The sequence below is a fragment of the Phyllobates terribilis genome, unplaced genomic scaffold (assembly GCF_046119375.1).
Source record: "Phyllobates terribilis strain yellow unplaced genomic scaffold, ASM4611937v1 Scaffold_11__3_contigs__length_659146591, whole genome shotgun sequence".
NCBI classification, from domain to species: Eukaryota; Metazoa; Chordata; class Amphibia; order Anura; family Dendrobatidae; genus Phyllobates; species Phyllobates terribilis.
The window spans coordinates 25,228,057-25,242,825 of record NW_027362771.1 but is presented as its reverse complement, the minus strand read 5'-3'; the positions used below and the strand labels follow the sequence as shown (position 1 = coordinate 25,242,825).

Below are 14,769 nucleotides of genomic sequence, written 5' to 3'. Positions count from 1 at the left end.
GGACCCGACACCTGCATGCATTACACCACATTGCCGTGGGGCAGGGGGACCAATAAGCCCCTGAGATGGGCACGACAGTCCCTGGCTGGAGTGGGGGAAGGGAACACTGAGGAAGGGGAACCCTGTAGTGCAGGAGCAGGGAGGAAGCAGTTCCTGGGTGCCTTGAGAAGGGAGTATAAAAGGTGGGCACCATCTTAGTTCAGTGCAGAGAAGTCTGAGCAGAAGTGACAGGGAGCAGGGGCTCTGCATGAGCTCTGCTCTGGAGGCGGGCCTAGTAACAGAGGCCCAGGCCTGGAAGAGGGAGAAGGAAGGAAGAGGAGCGGAGAAGGCTCCAGGAATGAGGAACGAAGGGATCCCAGGGGTGCGGACGGGCGAGTCGCCACCGCACGTCCGAATCCACCTGCGTGGAGGGGTCAGGCCAAAGGGGGAGACCGGTCCCCGAAACTAGTGGAGGCAGGAAACGACCCTCAGCTAGAAACGGGAGGCTGTGACATTTTATGTGGCGCAGCCCCTCGCTACACCCGCTAGGAAGGCACCTCATAGGGTCAGGGAAACTGGCGCCAAGTTTACCAAGAGGAGGCCCGAGGCAGCCGGACAGAAGGGTTGGTAAGAAAGGCCAGACAAAGGACACACAAAGGGGGTCCTGTGAAGCGCTCCAAAGTTATCTGGGAGTTGTCTGAGCCCCTCACCTGGTGAGCACAGTACGACGTGGGCAGCCGTTACCTGCAGACGTGGTCTGGAAAATAAGAACTGTGAGTAAAGGCCCTGGACTGCATCACTGACTCCGTGTCGTTACTGCTGCTGCCCTGCACACTCACCCCCATCCTCCGCATACACTGCCCTGAGGCTATACTCCTCCCGTGGGGAGTTATGCAACGCTCTGCTGCACCTACAACACCAGCCTCAGCGGTCTGCCCTGCAGCGGCGGTTCACTCTGAACGCAATACACGGGTGGCGTAGTCGGACATTTAAACATCAAAACCACATAAATAGTTCCGCCACTGGTTTGACTGCCCTGAGCCACGGAACCGGGTCGCCGCCACGGAGACTACAACCACCAGCATCCACCAAAAAGGGTCCGGCTCCAGGTGTCCCAAGGCCCAGGGGGTGCATCAGAACATTTTCATCACCTTTCCCAATCACCAATGGGACAAGGCAGGGATGTCCTCTGTCCCCTCTCTTATACATCATAGTGACGGAGCACCTGCTCTCATCAATTTGCCATAACCCCAATATTAGGTGGATTGAGGTGGGAGGCACCGAGTACAAGTGCTCTCTATTTGCTGATGATGTCCTAGTATATATCACTCAATCACATATATCCATCCCTGCTGTTATGGCTGAAATAGATCACTTTGTTACATGGTCAAATTTTAAAATCAATGCAGCGAAGTCTGAGGCCCTCGATGTCTCCCTCCCCAAATCCATACAGGATTCCATCCAGTCCAACTTTCCCTTTGCCTGGCCCTCACAGGGTATCAAATACTTAGGAATTCCTATTCATAGAGACCTCTACCATCAATGTTATCTTAATTTTGGGCCCTTTATTGAACAACTCCATACAGACCACGGTTGGCAAGTTAGAACTGTAAGATTCACTACGTGAACCACTGGTGTTTTGTGGAAAAGCACATGTACACTGTGTTCCAAATTATTATGCAAAAAGTGTTTAGGAGTGATAAGGGAAGAATTTGTTTGTTTGTCAGTTAAACTCATTGATGGTGATGTGTGTCAGGGCTCATTATATCACTGTAAGCAATTGCAGACACCTGTGCTAATTAGTTTGGCAGGTGTGTCCAATGAAAGGCAAGACTACTTAAGTAGGCTGTCCCACATTATAAAGTAGCCTACATTTTCTGCCAAAATGGGAAAGAAAAAGGATGTGTCGGCTGCTGAGAAGCAACAAATTGTGGAGTGTTTAGGTCAAGGCATGACTACAATCAACATTGTTCGATGATCAGGATGAAGTGTCTTGGCAATCAAGAAGTATGTAGCTGATTCACAGTACACACGTGTGCGTGCTGATAAGGGCAAATTGAGGACTCTTTCCTACAGGCAATTACGTCAGGTTAAAAGAGCAGCGACAAAAAAGCCTTGTCATAGCAGCAGACAAGTTTTTGAATCTGCTGGTGCCTCCAACGTCCCCTGAACAACAAGATGCAGGGTCCTTCAGAGGTTTGCAGCTGTGCATACGCCATCCTGTCGACCTCCTCTATCCACTTCAAACAAGCAGAAACGGCTCCAGAGGGCCAAACATTACATGAAGACTGATTTCAAAACTGTTTTGTTCATGGATGAGTGCCGTGCAACGCTCGATGGTCCAGATGGATGGAGTGGAGGATGGCTGGTTGATGGACACCCCACGCAAACACGGCTACAGCGCCAACAAGGAGGAGGTGGAGTAATATTTTGGGCTGGAATCATGGGGAGAGAGATTGTCGGCCCCTTTAGGATCCCTGAAGGGGTAAAGATGAACTCCATAATGTATGTGGAGTTTCTCAAACAGCACTTCCTGCCATGGTTCAAGAAGAAGAACCGTGTATTCCACAGCAAGATCATTTTTATTTTATCTCATGCTGCACATAAAACATCTGCATCTCTGGCTGATATGGGCATAAAAGGGGACAAACTTATTTTGTGACCCCCATGCTCCCCTGACCTCTACCCCATTCAGAACCTCTGGAGCATCATCAAAAGGAGTGTCTATGATGGCGGGAGGCAGTTCACATCTAAGCAACAGCTTTGGGATGGTATTCTGTCCTCATGCAAAACAATTGAAGCAGAAACCATCCAAAACCTGACAAATTCAATGGACGAGAGAGTTCAGAAGCTCCTTTCGAACAAGGGGTCCTAAGTGAAAATGTAACCACCTAGAATAAAGTTTTGAGTTGAAAACTGTTTGATTTCAGTTTCTAATAACATGCTAATGCTTATAATTTCAAAAATGACCATTTTTTTGGTCTTTATTAAAATGAAAAGGTTGATCGAAAAGTTTGGGGGATCTAAGAGTGTGGCAACCCAGTAGTCAGGATTACTTTGAATTCTGACAATATGAGGGTCATGTTGCAGGTAGTGCAGCAAGAAGGCACTTATGTGTCTTGCGCATCTCGGAGCCCCAAAATTATTTTCCGGGCTAGATGCAGCTAAAAATTATTATTAATTTTAAATCTGGTGGAGCTTAGTATAGATGTCCTAATAGGATCAGTGCTGCACACTGCTACAAAGCCCAAATTGTTTTCCAGCCAAGGTACAGATAAACATGATTAGTAATTTTAAATCTGGTGGAGCTTAGTATAGATGGCCTAATAGAATCAGTACTGCACACTGCTACAAAGCCCAAATTATTTTGCAGCCAAGATACAGATAAACATGATTAGTAATTTTAAATCTGGTGGAGCTTATTATAGATGGCCTAATAGAATCAGTGCTGCACAATGCTACAAAGCCCAAATTATTTTCCAGCCAAGATACAGATAAACATGATTAGTAATTTGAAAGCTTAAAACGGTTGGTGAGGTGATTTTAACCAATCATCAAGCTTTTAATCTCCCCAAGATGACACAGGGGTAGAAAAGTCGTTTCGGATCCATGATTTGTTCATCTTTATGAACATGAGTCTGTCTACACTATCAGTGGAGAGCCGCGTGCGCTTATCTGTCAGCACACCACCAGCAGCGCTGAACACACGTTCAGACAGAACGCTGGCTGCGGGGCATGACAAGATCTCCAAGGCGTAAGTGGCTAGCTCCGGCCATTTATCCAGATTGGAAGCCCAAAAAGAGCAAGGGTCCAGTGACACAGTCATGGCTTCAATGTTTACTTGGAGATACTCCTGTACCATCGTCTCTAGGCGTTGACCATGTGTCAGACTTCTTGTCTCCTGTGGCCTTGCAAAGGATGGGCTAAAAAAGTGGTGAAATGATTCCGCAAAATTGATGTTACCAGCAGATACTGTGGTTCTGTTACGGTTTGAGTGCTGAACACTCGACGGTCCCATGGTTGGCAAGTTGGACCTGTGAGATTCACTACGTGCACCACTGGTGTTTTGTGGAAAAGCACATGTAAGATTCTGCAACAGTCTCTGCTGATACTCCTGCATGAGTGCATCCCTTTCTATGGCAGGAATAATTTCTGCAAATTTACTTTTGTACCGGGGATCTAACAGTGTGGCAACCCAGTAGTAAGGATTATTTCTAATTCTCACAATTCGAGGGTCATGTTGCAGGTAGTGCAGCAAAAAGGCACTCGTGTGTTGCGCATCCAGGAGCATCAAGTCCCTGTTGTGTTTGTGGCGAGGTAACAATCATGCTTCCTTCCTCTGTCCTCTCCCCCCAACCTCGCACAACAGAAATGTGATCAAAGTCTCCCTCATCTGATGAGTCTTCCATCAGTTCGTCCTCCACTACTTCCTGGGCTCCTGCACCTTCCTCACTAGTTTGGCTGCTACCATGCGCCCTGGTAAAACCATCTCCCCCACCCTCACATGTCTGCCGCCTTGGTGCTGCCGACCGTCTGGACCTTGCAGATGTTAGCCCTTCCGCATACAACTCCTCCTCCTCTACTTCCTTCACCTCCTCTTGTGCCACCACCTGACTCCGAATTCTGTTTAACATGTGCTCCAGCATGTAAATCACCGGAATAGTCATGCTGATAATGGCATTGTCAGCATTAAACATCTTCGTCGCCATTTCAAAACTGTGCAGAAGGGTGCATAGGTCCCTGATCTGAGACCACTCCTCCAGCGTGATTTGCCCCACCTCTGGATCTCGTTGGCCCAGGCTATATGTCAGAACGTACTGCACCAGGGCTTGTCGGTGCTGCCACAGTCGCTGCAACATGTGCAGAGTTGAATTCCACCGGGTAAGCACATCGCATTTTAGCCGGTGAAATGGCAGGCCCAACGACTTCTGTAGAGATGTAAGTCGCTGAGCTGCGGGATGCGAACGGCGGAAGTGAGCACACAGCGATCGTGCCCTCTGCAGAAGGCCATCTAGTCCGGGATAGTGGGCTAAAAATTGCTGGACAACCACGTTCAACACGTGAGCCATACAAGGCACGTGTGTGACATTGCCCCAGCGAAGGGCCGCACCCAGGTTTGCAGCATTGTCGCACACGGCCTTCCCTGGTTTCAGGTCCAGTGGAGACAACCATTCATGAAATTGGTTCTCCAGAGCTGACCACAAATCCTCAGCTGTGTGATTCACATTTCCCAGACATTTCAAAGTAAAAACCACCTGATGACGTTGAGCCCTACTGCCAGCATAGTAAGGAGGTGTGCAGGATCCCTTCTGCGCAGTTAGAAAGCTTGTGGCATGACCAGACAGGCTTTGGGTGCAGGTGGAGGACCGAGAGGAGGGTGAGGAGGCAGAAGCAGTGGAGGAACTTTGAGATAAAGAGGATTGACGCACAACTCGTGGGGACGGCAAGACTTGGACAGCAGCCCCTTGTCCTGCTGTCACCATAGTTACCCAGTGCCCAGTCAGCGACATGTAACGCCCCTGTCCATGCCTACTCGTCCAAGTGTCTGTGGCGAAATGCACCCTGTCACACACAGAGTTTCTCAAAGAAGCGGTGATGTTGTGTGCGACATGCTGGTGGAGCGCAGGCACACCTTTCTTTGAGAAGTAGTGCCGACTGGGCATCTGGTACTGGGGCACTGCCATGGACATAAGGTCTCGAAAATCCTATGTGTCCACCAGGCGGAAAGGCAGCATTTCTGTAGCCAAGAGCTTGCAGATGGTGAAATTCAACCTCTTAGCTTTCTCATGGCTAGGAGGAAATGGTCTTTTACTTGTCCACATCTGAGGGACCGAGGGCTGGCTATTGTGCTTAGACGGGGTTGATAAGGGTGTCCCCGGCAAACTGCCGGTCTGTGAGGAAGATGCAGGCGGACATGTTAGGTTGCCTTGATCCAAAGGTGGTGCTATCGATGTCGGACAGCGCTCAACACCAGCTGGTGTTACCACCTCCAAAGAAAATGATGACCTGCCAATCACGCTGGCTGTTGCGGGTAAAGAGGTGGCAGGTCTGCGCCCCAAAACAGGTGTGACTGCTGTCCCCCCAGTCACAGAGGATGAAGAGGCCGCGGATGCACAAGATATGGCAGACGGTGGCTGGCCTGGCCGGCTAGGCCGCATTGTAGCACAGTGAGCTTCCCACTGCAACTTATGCTTCATGTCCATGTGCCGGTTCATGCATGAAGTACTCAAACTATGTATTTTTTGGCCTCTACTTAGCTTTTGCTGACAAATGTTACAGATAACACGAGTTGGGTCATCTTTATCGATCTGAAAAAATGCCCAGGCTATGCAAGGCTTAGCACCCATGCGACCTGAAGAGCCACCACGACTTGTGGTGAGAGGCAGAGTTGTGTTTGAGGATGCAGTTGTTGACGTGCTTCCAGTACTACGTCTATGTCCAGGAAGGCGCAACCTGACCTCGTCGTCACTAGCATCCTCCTCCACCTCCTCTGCTGACCTCATCTCTTGGCTGACTGTGGGTTGACAGTAAGTGGGATCTCCAACCTCATCATCATCACCCTGTGCGTTATCACACCCGTCGTCCTCAGAGCCAACCTGTTCCTGCCCTGACAAAAAACTAAAGTTGTCGCTCCAATCAGGTATTTGAGTCTCATCATCATCTTCCTCATTGTCTCCACCAACAGGAGTTACAGTTTGGGAATGAGGGTCTACATTATGGTCAGAAACCTTCTGCGTCTGGTCCTGGATCCGACTCATAAAGATTTTGGGCATCAGTGCAGGTCATTTCCTCGTCTGGATTCACAGAAGCGCTGGAGTCGACCTCTGATTCCCAGGCTATAGTATGAGTAAACAGCTCTGCAGACTCAACCATCTGTTCTACCTCATAATCAGATGGGCAGCTGGAGATTTGGGAGCTGTGAGGAAGCAAGAGCGATTGGGGTGACACCTTTGAGGACAGGAGTATTTGTGATGTTGAAGTTGATGTGGAGGAGAGCCCACTTAAAGGAATACTTGATATCCGTTGAAGCACCTGCTGTTTTTGTGCCTCATCTGGAATTTGTAGCGATTGGCATGACCGTAAGATAGGGATCTTATCACATTGTCCGCTAAAAGAAGTAGACATTTTAGTTTGGCTGGAAGATGGTCTTTCTTCTGCAGATGTTACTGTTGCTTTAACACGTACCGCACGGACACAACCTTTTTTCCCCTTCCCAACACGCCTATTCCCATTTCCACCAGCAGCAGGCCTTTTTCCACTCATTTTGGTGGTTAACTAATTCACAACTCTGGAGTTGTTTGCACAAAAAAACAATGGATGGGAACCGAGCAGAGCTGAGTGGCCAAACTGTGGTATTAGGCCAAAACTATTGGCTGGGTTAGATGCAGAAAAAAATTATATTCAATTTGCAACCTGATGGAGGTCAGTATAGATGGACTAATAGAACAAGTCCCACACACAGCTAGAAGCCCAAATATTTTTTTCAGAGGTAGATGCAGAAAAAAAATATATTCAGTTTGCAACCTGATGGAGGTCAGTATAGATGGACTAATAGAGAAAGTTCCACACACTGCTAGAAGGCCAAATATTTTTTCAGAGCTAGATGCAGACAAAAAATTATTTTTTATTAGCAACCTGATGGAGGTCAGTATAGATGGACTAATAGAGAAAGTCCCACACACTGCTAGAAGGCTAAATATTTTTTCAGAGCTAGATGCAGATAAAAATTATTTTTAATTTGCAACCTGATGGAGGTCAGTATAGATGGACTAATAGAGAAAGTCCCACACACTGCTAGAAGGCCAAATATTTTTTCAGAGCTAGATGCAGAAAAAAAATATTTTTAATTTGCAACCTGATGGAGGTCAGTATGGATGGACTAATAGAGAAAGTCCCACACACTGCTAGAAGGCCAAATATTTTTTCAGAGCTAGATGCAGAAAAAATTTATATTCAGTTTGCAACCTGATGGAGGTCAGTATAGATGGACTAATAGAACAAGTCCCAGACACAGCTAGAAGCCCAAATATTTTTTCAGAGGTAGATGCAGATAAAAATTATTTTTAATTTGCAACCTGATGGAGGTCAGTATAGATGGACTAATAGAGAAAGTCCCACACCCTGCTAGAAGGCCAAATATTTTTTCAGAGCTAGATGCAGACAAAAAATTATTTTGAATTTGCAACGTGATGGAGGTCAGTATACATAGACTAATAGAACAAGTCCTACACACTGCTAGAAGGCAAAATATTTTTTCAGAGCTAGATGGAGAAAAAAATTATATTCAGTTTGCAACCTGATGGAGGTCAGTATAGATGGACTAATAGAACAAGTCCCACACACTGCTAGAAGCCCAAATATTTTTTCAGAGCTAGATGCAGAAAAAAATTATATTCAATTTGCAACCTGATGGAGGTCAGTATAGATGGACTAATAGAGAAAGTCCCACACACTGCTAGAAGGCCAAATATTTTTTCAGAACTAGATGCAGACAAAAAAATATTTTGAATTTGCAACCTGATGGAGGTCAGTATAGGTGGACTAATAGAACAAGTCCCACACACTGCTAGAAGGCCAAATATTTTTTCAGAGGTAGATGCAGAAAAAAATTATATTCAGTTTGCAACCTGATGGAGGTCAGTATAGATGGACTAATAGAACCAGTCCCACACAAAGCTAGAAGCCCAAATATTTTTTCAGAGGTAGATGCAGAAAAAAAATATATTCAGTTTGCAACCTGATGGAGGTCAGTATAGATGGACTAATAGAGAAAGTCCCACACACTGCTAGAACGCCAAATATTTTTTCAGAGCTAGATGCAGACAAAAAATTATTTTTATTTTGCAACCTGATGGAGGTCAGTATAGATGGGCTAATAGAGAAAGTCCCACACACTGCTAGAAGGCCAAATATTTTTTCAGAGCTAGATGCAGATAAAAATTATTTCTAATTTGCAACCTGATGGAGGTCAGTATAGATGGACTAATAGAGAAAGTCCCACACACTGCTAGAAGGCCAAATAATTTTTCAGAGCTAAATGCAGAAAAAAATTATCTTTAATTTGCAACCTGATGGAGGTCAGTATAGATGGACTAATAGAGACAGTCCCACACACTGCTAGAAGGCCAAATATTTTTTCAGAGCTAGATGCAGAAAAAAACTATATTCAGTTTGCAACCTGATGGAGGTCAGTATAGATGGACTAATAGAACAAGTCCCACACACAGCTAGAAGCCCAAATATTTTTTCAGAGGTAGATGCAGATAAAAATTATTTTTAATTTGCAACCTGATGGAGGTCAGTATAGATGGACTAATAGAGAAAGTCCCACACACTGCTAGAAGGCCAAATATTTTTTCAGAGCTAGATGCAGACAAAAAATTATTTTGAATTTGCAACCTGATGGAGGTCAGTATAGATGGAATAATAGAACAAGTCCCACACACTGCTAGAAGGCCAAATATTTTTTCAGAGCTAGATGCAGAAAAAAATTATATTCAGTTTGCAACCTGATGGAAGTCAGTATAGATGGACTAATAGAACAAGTCCCACACACTGCTAGAAGCCCAAATATTTTTTCAGAGCTAGATGCAGAAAAAAATTATATTCAATTTGCAACCTGATGGAGGTCAGTATCGATGGACTATTAGAGAAAGTCCCACACACTGCTTGAAGGCCAAATATTTTTTCAGAGCTAGATGCAGACAAAAAATTATTTTGAATTTGCAACCTGATGTAGGTCAGTATAGGTGGACTAATAGAACAAGTCCCACACACTGCTAGAAGGCCAAATATTTTTTCAGAGCTAGATGCAGAAAAAAATTATATTCAGTTTGCAACCTGATGGAGGTCAGTGTAGATAGACTAATAGAACAAGTCCCACACACAGCTAGAAGGCCAAATATTTTTTCAGAGGTAGATGCAGAAAAAAATTATATTCAGTTTGCAACCTGATGGAGGTCAGTATAGATGGACTAATAGACAAAGTCCCACAGACTGCTAGAAGGTCAAATATTTTTTCAGAGCTAGATGCAGACAAAAAATTATTTTTAATTTGCAACCTGATGGAGGTCTGTATAGATGGGCTAATAGAGAAAGTCCCACACACTGCTAGAAGGCCAAATATTTTTTCAGAGCTAGATGCAGATAAAAATTATTTTTAATTTGCAACCTGATGGAGGTCAGTATAGATGGACTAATAGAGAAAGTCCCACACACTACTAGAAGGCAAAATATTTTTTCAGAGCTAGATGCAGATAAAAATTATTTTTAATTTGCAACCTGATGGAGGTCAGTATGGATGGACTAATAGAGAACGTCCCACACACTGCTAGAAGGCCAAATATTTTTTCAGAGCTAGATGTAGAAAAAAATTATATACAGTTTGCAACCTGTTGGAGGTCAGTATAGATGGACTAATAGAACAAGTGCCACACACAGCTAGAAGCCCAAATATTTTTTCAGAGGTAGATGCAGATAAAAATTATTTTTAATTTGCAACCTGATGGAGGTCAGTATAGATCGACTAATAGAGAAAGTCTCACACACTGCTAGAAGGCCAAATATTTTTTCAGAGCTAGATGCAGACAAAAAATTATTTTGAATTTGCAACGTGATGGAGGTCAGTATAGATGGACTAATAGAACAAGTCCCACACACTGCTAGAAGGCCAAATATTTTTTCAGACATAGATGCAGATAAAAATTATTTTTAATTTGCAACCTGATGGAGGTCCGTAGAGATGGACTAATAGAGACAGTCCCACACACTGCTAGAAGGCCAAATATTTTTTCAGAGCTAGATGCAGAAAAAAGTTATATTCAGTTTGCAACCTGATGGAGGTCAGTATAGATGGACTAATAGAACAAGTCTCACACACAGCTAGAAGCCCAAATATTTTTTCAGAGGTAGATGCAGATAAAAATTATTTTTAATTTGCAACCTGATGGAGGTCAGTATAGATGGACTAATAGAGAAAGTCCCACACACTGCTAGAAGGCCAAATATTTTTTCAGAGCTAGATGCAGACAAAAAATTATTTTGACTTTGCAACGTGATGGAGGTCAGTATAGATGGACTAATAGAACAAGTCCGACACACTGCTAGAAGGCCAAATATTTTTTGAGAGCTAGATGCAGAAAAAAATTATATTCAGTTTGCAACCTGATGGAGGTCAGTATAGATGGACTAATAGAACAAGTCCCACACACTGCTAGAAGCCCAAATATTTTTTCAGAGCTAGATGCAGAAAAAAATTATATTCAATTTGCAACCTGATGGAGGTCAGTATAATGGACTAATAGAATGATGCTATGCCCAAAAGATTTTACTTCACTAGGTGCAGTAAAAAAATTGGTATTCTATACACAGGTGGTATATCTTGCAACACAGATAGGCTACTCCACTGACTAACACACTCTGCAATAGGCCAAAAAGGATTAGCTTTGCTAGATTCAGCCAAATGCTGTGAAAAAAACTTGCACAGCACTGGCACAGACCTGCCTGGCAAAAACTGATAGGAACTGATGTAACCTAGTCCTGAAAAGGACTGCAATTACAATTAGTCTTTACTCCCACAACCTATCTATTTAAGAGCACAGACCTGCCTGATAAAAGTCGTAGGAAATGCTGTAACCTAGTCCTTAAAAGGACTGCAATCACAACTATTCCGTACTCCCAAGCTATCTGTAGATTTGTGCGAAAATTGGCTTGAAATTAACAAGGTATAGAGCACACAGCAACAGCGGTGCTGTCTAACACGCAGCTGCAGCAGTGAGAAAATGGTGACGACGGGGAAAATGGCTTGGTCTTATAGGGCAAGGACATGTGACATACACTGCCAATGACACATGCCCTTGCTTGTGTGAAAAAAAGCACTTCGCTCCGTGTGTGCGCTGCTGATAGGCTGACAGATTGCACCTCCCCACTGTAAATGCAGGAAAGAGAAAAAAAAATGGAGATCTTCATTATTCCTGCAGAGATCCATCCCCTGCCCCTCCCCCCGCCCCGCTGTACACTCAAACTGCGTATTAACATTAATTTTCATCATTACTGAGAAAAAATCTAGTTATGATTTTGGTGCACGAACAGTTATCGAACATAACCTCGAACAGCCGAATTTTTCTCAAATCGTTCGTGTTCGCCAAACAGCTCGAACACCGCCCAAAACAGCTCGAATTTGAGATTGGCGAACAGTTCGAGTCGAACAACGCTCATCTCTACTTCTGAGCCCTAACGTGTGGCTTAACAGTAATTTCTGATGACATATGGGGTATAACCGGATTTTGGGAGAAATTGCGCAATAAATTGTGGGGTCCAGTTTCAGCTATTAACCCTTGTGTAACTGATAAATTTGCAGCTAATTAAAAATGTAATTTGTACCACAAAAATGTTATATTTCCATGTCTCAATGTTATAAATTTCTGTGAAGCACCTATGGGTTCAAAATTCTCACTGCACCCCTATTTGAATTCCTTAGGCAGTGGAGTTTCCAATATTTGGTCACTTGGGGGGAGGGGGTGGTTATGCTGTTCTGGCTCCTCAGGGGCTCAGCTAATGGAGCCCACAATCTGTTCAAACGTAATCTGCGTTCTAAAAGTCAAGTATTGCTCCTTCCCATCCAATCCCTGCCGTGTGCTCAAACAGTAGTGTCCAACCACATATGGGGAACTGCCACGTTGGGGAGAAATTGCATAGCAAATTGTGGGGCCCTCCTATGCTCATGCAAATTATAAATTTGGTGCTAAAACAATATTTTAGTGGAAGAATTAAATTTTTGCTTTCACATCAAAATGTTATAAAGTTTTGTGAATCACCTCTAGGTTAAAAATGCTCAGTACACCCTAGATTAATTCCTTTATGGGGTCTAGTTTCCAAAATGGGGTCAGTTGTGGGAAGTTTCTGCTCTGCAAATGCAACATGGCATTCACAATTTATTCAAGACAAATAGCACTCTATTATCATCGTGTTTGGGAGAAATTGCATAATAAATTATAGGCTCTTCCTATTATCCAATGTGAAAATTACAAATTTGGGGCTCATGCAAGATTTTTGTGAAAAAAGGAACTTTTTCAATATGGTAGCCTAATGTTGACAAATTATGTGTTGTACCTGTGGGTTCAAAATGCTTACTATACCCCAGATAAAATCCTTAAGGGGTGTTGTCACTTGTGTGTGGTTTCGACTGTTTAGACACCTTAGGGGCCCTTCAAATGCGACATGGTGCCCGCCATCTCTTTCAGGCAAATTTGTGTTCCAAAATTTAAATATTGCGCCTTCCGCTAAGAGCCCTGCTGTTTGTTGAAACAGAACTTTTTGACTACATGTGGGGTATCGCTGCCCTCAAAAGAAAGTGGGTAACAAACTATGGAGTCTACTATTTGGTGTTACCGATTGCAAAAATAAAAACCTTGGGGCTAAAACAAGATTTTAGAAGTAAAATTTAAAGTTAGGATTTTTCATTCCCCTTTGCATTAATTCCTGTGTGGCACCTGAAGGCTTTAAAATTTCCTGACAACAGTTTTGAAGTATTTGAAATGGTATCACTTTTGGGGAGTTTCCAATATATAGGCCCCTTAAAGTCCATATCAATCTGAATAATCCCTCTACCACCCTAGCAAAAAAAAATATGTTTCAAAAATAATGCAGATGGGAAATGTTTTTTATTAACTATTTTGTGTGGTATAACTATCTGATTTAAAGGTATAAAAATGTATAGTTTGAAAATTGCTGAATTTTCTAATTTTTAGTGAAATTTTTGATATTTTTATCAACATATGCAAATCATATTGACCAAAATTTATCTCCAACATGAAGTACAACATGTCTCGAAAAAAACAGTATCAGAATTACTTGGATACGTTGAAGCGTTCCAGAGTTATTACCATATAAATATTATAATAATAAATGTACATTTATTACAATATTTAAAATGCATAATATACAAGGTATTTTAATTCATAGTAATAAATATGTATTGATTAGTTTATTAATGATATACCTACAGTATAGTACTGTAGCGAGTTCACATGTGAAAAGATAATAAGAAAGATGAGGTTTACATTAAAGGTAGCATGATTTTACCTCTCTTTCTTCACTGGAAGCGGTGGTAGTCTTTGCAGCACCTGGAATTGTACAGAAATTACTAAAGTACAGTATATACCAGTAGACCACCAGTACTGGTGTTCTCTATTACTCTAATAAATTTTTTTCCTCATTATTGGATGAACTTACAGTATTAAAATCCAATTTTACTATCCTGCTCTACATTGTAAAATGTATATTAATTGAAAAAATGTAAAAAAAAAAAATTCTAGAGACTATCTTAACTGATGACTTACCCAAGAGAAGACAGAGAAGAATCAATGAAATTGATAGGATACCTCTAAAGTTCATGGTAAAAGGTATCTGGTTCTATTAAAATTCAAAGAAATGTTACGTTGTAGGGTTTCGAGGTGGAAATATATTGGTGAATATTTCACAGGTGAAGAAAGTCACTCTTTTATAGGTCTCGTTATTTGCTATGTTATCTGGGTTACCCATTAACAGAGGAAAAAACAATTACGTAATTAATATTTCTCTGCATTACACCATGGGAATGTACATGCTGACTGGAAGGGTGACTAAATGCAAATATAGAAATAAAGTAATTCAATAGGTGAGAACAGAAACTGTCCATTATTGTGAGTGTCCAGTTCAATATTTCTTACATATAGCCTAATATTGTTCCTATATTCTGCTTTACATAATTTCCGCTTTAAGTAATTGCAATTGACTCGCCCCCTGGGCCGT

At 42.8% G+C, this 14,769-nt stretch overlaps 1 protein-coding gene across 1 annotated transcript in view; it reads right to left on the bottom strand.

Moving 5' to 3' along the window:
• LOC141164969 (serine protease inhibitor Kazal-type 1-like) overlaps nt 1-14,477 on the bottom strand; it is a 48,228-nt gene extending 33,751 nt beyond the window's left edge. The window contains exons 1-2 of the mRNA XM_073650627.1: nt 14,319-14,477; nt 14,062-14,102 (exon numbers count right to left, since the gene is read on the bottom strand). Coding sequence (XP_073506728.1) covers nt 14,062-14,102; nt 14,319-14,373 — 96 coding nt within the window. The 5' untranslated portion in view covers nt 14,374-14,477. The remainder of the gene's footprint in view (nt 1-14,061; nt 14,103-14,318) is intronic.
• Between the last annotated feature and the right edge of the window lie 292 nt (nt 14,478-14,769).